Here is a 3,674-nt window from a genome sequence, read left to right as displayed (position 1 = left end):
CGGAGGTTGCAGTGAGCTGAGATCGTGCCATTGCACTCCAGCCTGGGCAACGAGAGTGAAACTCCATGTCAAAAAATAAGTTAATTAATTAATTAATTAAAACTCGTTATGAATGCAATTTCTGTGTAAATGTAACTGGACCCAGGTTCAGCTGCTTGCTGCTGGATAGCTAATGCATAAGAGGTAAGGGCTGGTGAAAGGAAAGGTAGTTCTAGTTGGAGAGCCAGTAAACCAAGAAGATAACCTTGCTTTGTGTGAGGCCAAGAAAGATATTGGAGAAAAACGGCATTTGAACTAACCAGTAAAGAATAACTAGAAGAATGCTAAGTGAAGGAAATAAAAACATTTCACCCCAAGATATATCTCATTGACATACTTTAACTAGTGAACTAGCATTCTAAAGTGCCATCTTAAATTTTTAAATTTGCCATAGGATTTTGAAAGGGAAACTTGGCATGGGAGACATGCAGGGATGGTGCAGGGTGCTGAGTCTGTGTGTCTTGTTCCAATGGCTATCTTGGGTGTCCAGAGGTTTGGTGGCATTATTTTGACTTCAGCCCAATGATAGTGGACTAAATTGTTCAAGATTCCCCCTAAGCGAGAGGATTCCTCAGGGCTCTGTGCCTGGTTTGTTTCAAGATTAGCCTCTGGAATTTCTTAAGCAAGATTATAATTAGATAAGATATTAGATAGTATTATCAGAGTGGAGTGTGCAGAGAGGGTAGGAATGAAGAGGTGAGAGTGGAGGAAAGGAAGAGAAAGTGGGTGATTTCTAAAATTGAGGTCCACAGTTACATAAGTATCTATAAGTTAAAGAATATGTCTTTTATATTCTTCTCGATGCTTCTAAAAAATCTTAGAAATAAGTGATACTAAAAAAAACCCTGCTAGATGTTTTAGCTCAGAATGTATGAAAAAGATTTTAACAAAATGTCAATAAGGCATAACAATTACACATTTTGATATTTAAAAAGGCAGATCAAAAACTATGATCCACTTTACTCTACCTCAGCCTGCAGGACACTTTTGAAGACAGACACAACTCAAGCCCAGATGACGCCTTGTTCCTTAGAAACAGTAAGTCACTACTAACTGTTTCAAGGTGTACCCAAGTGATGAGAATTAACACAGCTCGCAATGACCTAGGCATTTGGTTAGCTCAATGACCACCCAGGATACATACAATGAATCATAAGCTTCCTCATTTCTCACACTTAAAAACAGGAGCATACTTTCTTTTTTCCTGTCAGCATTCCAGATGATTGACACATGCATTTCTCCACGAGGCCTTAGCCCAATCAGAAGCTCTCCCAAAATGATATCAAGATGAGAAACAGACAAGCGACAGTGGCCCTCCCATGTCACATGATACCCAGAGACTGAAGTCATGTGACACTGAAACCAAGAAAAGGAAAACAAGAGTTGACTCATGTGGGAACACCAGGGTGAGAAAAGGGAAATAATCATTTTCTATATAACGGGATTTTTTACTAGAAAAACACAAAAATATGGTTTAGTAATTGCATTTGTGTCATATAAACAAAAACAAGGAAATAATCTTCTCATAATCACAAAGGCTCCTCAGCTGGGTATAAAAGGGGCCATGTAGCAAGGAAGACTCTCAAACTCACGAAACTCACTCTCCTGGAAACCCACCCAGAACCTCCACCCTCTGACACCATGGTCAGCTCCTGTAGTGGCTCTGTCTGCTCTGACCAGGGCTGTGGCCTGGAGACCTGCTGCCGCCCCAGCTGCTGCCAGACCACCTGCTGCAGGACCACCTGCTGCCGCCCCAGCTGCTGTGTGTCCAGCTGCTGCAGACCCCAGTGCTGCCAGTCTGTGTGCTGCCAGCCCACCTGCTGCCGCCCCAGCTGCTGTCAGACCACCTGCTACAGGACCACCCGCTGCCGCCCCAGCTGCTGTGTGTCCAGCTGCTGCAGACCCCAGTGCTGCCAGACCACCTGCTGCAGGACCACCTGCTGCCGCCCCAGCTGCTGCATCTCCAGCTGCTGCCGTCCCAGCTGCTGTGTGTCCAGCTGCTGCAGACCCCAGTGCTGCCAGTCTGTGTGCTGCCAGCCCACCTGCTGCCGCCCCAGCTGCTGCATCTCCAGCTGCTGCCGCCCCAGCTGCTGTGTGTCCAGCTGCTGCAGGCCCCAGTGCTGCCAGTCTGTGTGCTGCCAGCCCACCTGCTGCCGCCCCAGCTGCTGCATCTCCAGCTGCTGCCGCCCCAGCTGCTGTGTGTCCAGCTGCTGCAGGCCCCAGTGCTGCCAGTCTGTGTGCTGCCAGCCCACCTGCTGCCGCCCCAGCTGCTGCATCTCCAGCTGCTGCCGTCCCTCTTGCTGTGAATCCAGCTGCTGCCGCCCCTGCTGCTGCCTGCGTCCAGTCTGTGGCCGAGTCTCCTGCCACACCACTTGCTATCGCCCAACCTGTGTCATCTCCACCTGCCCCCGCCCTTTGTGCTGTGCCTCCTCTTGCTGCTGAGCTCCTTTCCTGAACCTGTCTCCTCCCCTTCAGCTCACTTATCACAGAAGCAGACCTTGTGCATCTCATAGACAACTCAGGAGAGGCCATTCCCACCAACTGTGTGTCCATATACTGGACATATATCTAGGATATATGTCCTGGATATACATCTAGAATATATGTTCCCCACGTTAACCCAAGTGTGAAATTAGATGTTATTTACATCAAGAAATTAATAGAATTTATCAAGTTTTATACACTATATTTGTATTTATGGATACCAAGTTCTTCTGTCCCAAATGTGGAAATTCTTGCAGGGTTACTCAGGGCAAGGATGTCTCACTCTCAGATTTGAAAGTCTGATTTTTTCACCCTGTATTTCCTTTTACAGTAATGTTTCTGTATCTTTTTTTTTCTGCTTCTGAATAAAACTCCACCTTTGTCGCATAGAAATACAATGTTCTTTTTGTGTTGCTTTGTAATGATTGTCCTTAGTTCCTGAGAAATTACACCCAAAACACAACTGAACGAATCCTATTCTTGCTCTCACCTTCAAGAAAATCCCAACATGTAATGAGTTTAAAAAATAAATAAACAACGGCAATACATGGATGCTTCCAAAAGTATTGAAGAAAAATAAATATTTTTAGTTAAGTTTTTTTATGAATATAGAGAAGGGTTCTATCCCACAGCTAAATTTTCTTAAATATTTTTGAAAGTGTATCTTTCCCTACAACCCCACTCCTCTCTTATTTGCTTTATTCTTCCATTTTCCTCCTCCACCCATGCCCGCTGATCCTGTCATCTTGTTCTGCCCTCATCTCTTTTATCCCACTCTTGTAAAACCAGAGGCTACTCTTTAGGGTTTATCCATCTCTCATGTAATTCAATTTATTACACTCTCAGTTGCTTTAATTTCCTCTCCATCCACTAACAACAAAGTAATTACCTTTAGGGAAAATTAATCTTCTGAGAAGTTGGGGAATTGCAGAAAATGTAAAATACTCAAATTTTAATATTTTTCCTACCTTAATGACTTTTCTGTGATGTGTATTTAACAGCATGGTCTTAGGGCACATGGTCTTGTTCAATAAATTCCACAAAAATGAATTTTCATAGAGAAATATGGGGACTTAGAAGAAACGAACTAACAGACTAGTTTGGTTCTTAGGTAAACCCAGAATATGGCCTATAAACTCCATCCTAGGGGA

General features: G+C 44.2%; 1 protein-coding gene across 11 annotated transcripts; it reads left to right on the top strand.

Annotated features, from left to right (window-relative positions):
- Positions 1–1,680: 1,680 nt before the first annotated feature.
- Positions 1,681–2,481, top strand: LOC105472411 (keratin-associated protein 4-6). 11 transcript variants are annotated; one of them, XM_071081991.1, is made up of 3 exons: positions 1,681–1,880; positions 1,971–2,261; positions 2,352–2,481. In XM_071081991.1, exons 1-3 carry the CDS (start codon positions 1,681–1,683, stop codon positions 2,479–2,481), a joined length of 621 nt encoding a protein of 206 aa, XP_070938092.1. The 11 variants fall into 11 exon arrangements, with proteins under 11 accessions (XP_070938092.1, XP_070938096.1, XP_070938090.1 ...); XM_071081995.1 differs by having other exon boundaries at positions 1,681–1,805; positions 2,046–2,481; XM_071081989.1 differs by having other exon boundaries at positions 1,681–1,835; positions 1,971–2,481.
- Positions 2,482–3,674: the final 1,193 nt, after the last annotated feature.

Source organism: Macaca nemestrina, chromosome 17, assembly GCF_043159975.1.
Source record: "Macaca nemestrina isolate mMacNem1 chromosome 17, mMacNem.hap1, whole genome shotgun sequence".
In the NCBI taxonomy this organism is placed as follows: Eukaryota; Metazoa; Chordata; class Mammalia; order Primates; family Cercopithecidae; genus Macaca; species Macaca nemestrina.
This window is presented reverse-complemented; position numbering and strand designations above follow the sequence as displayed.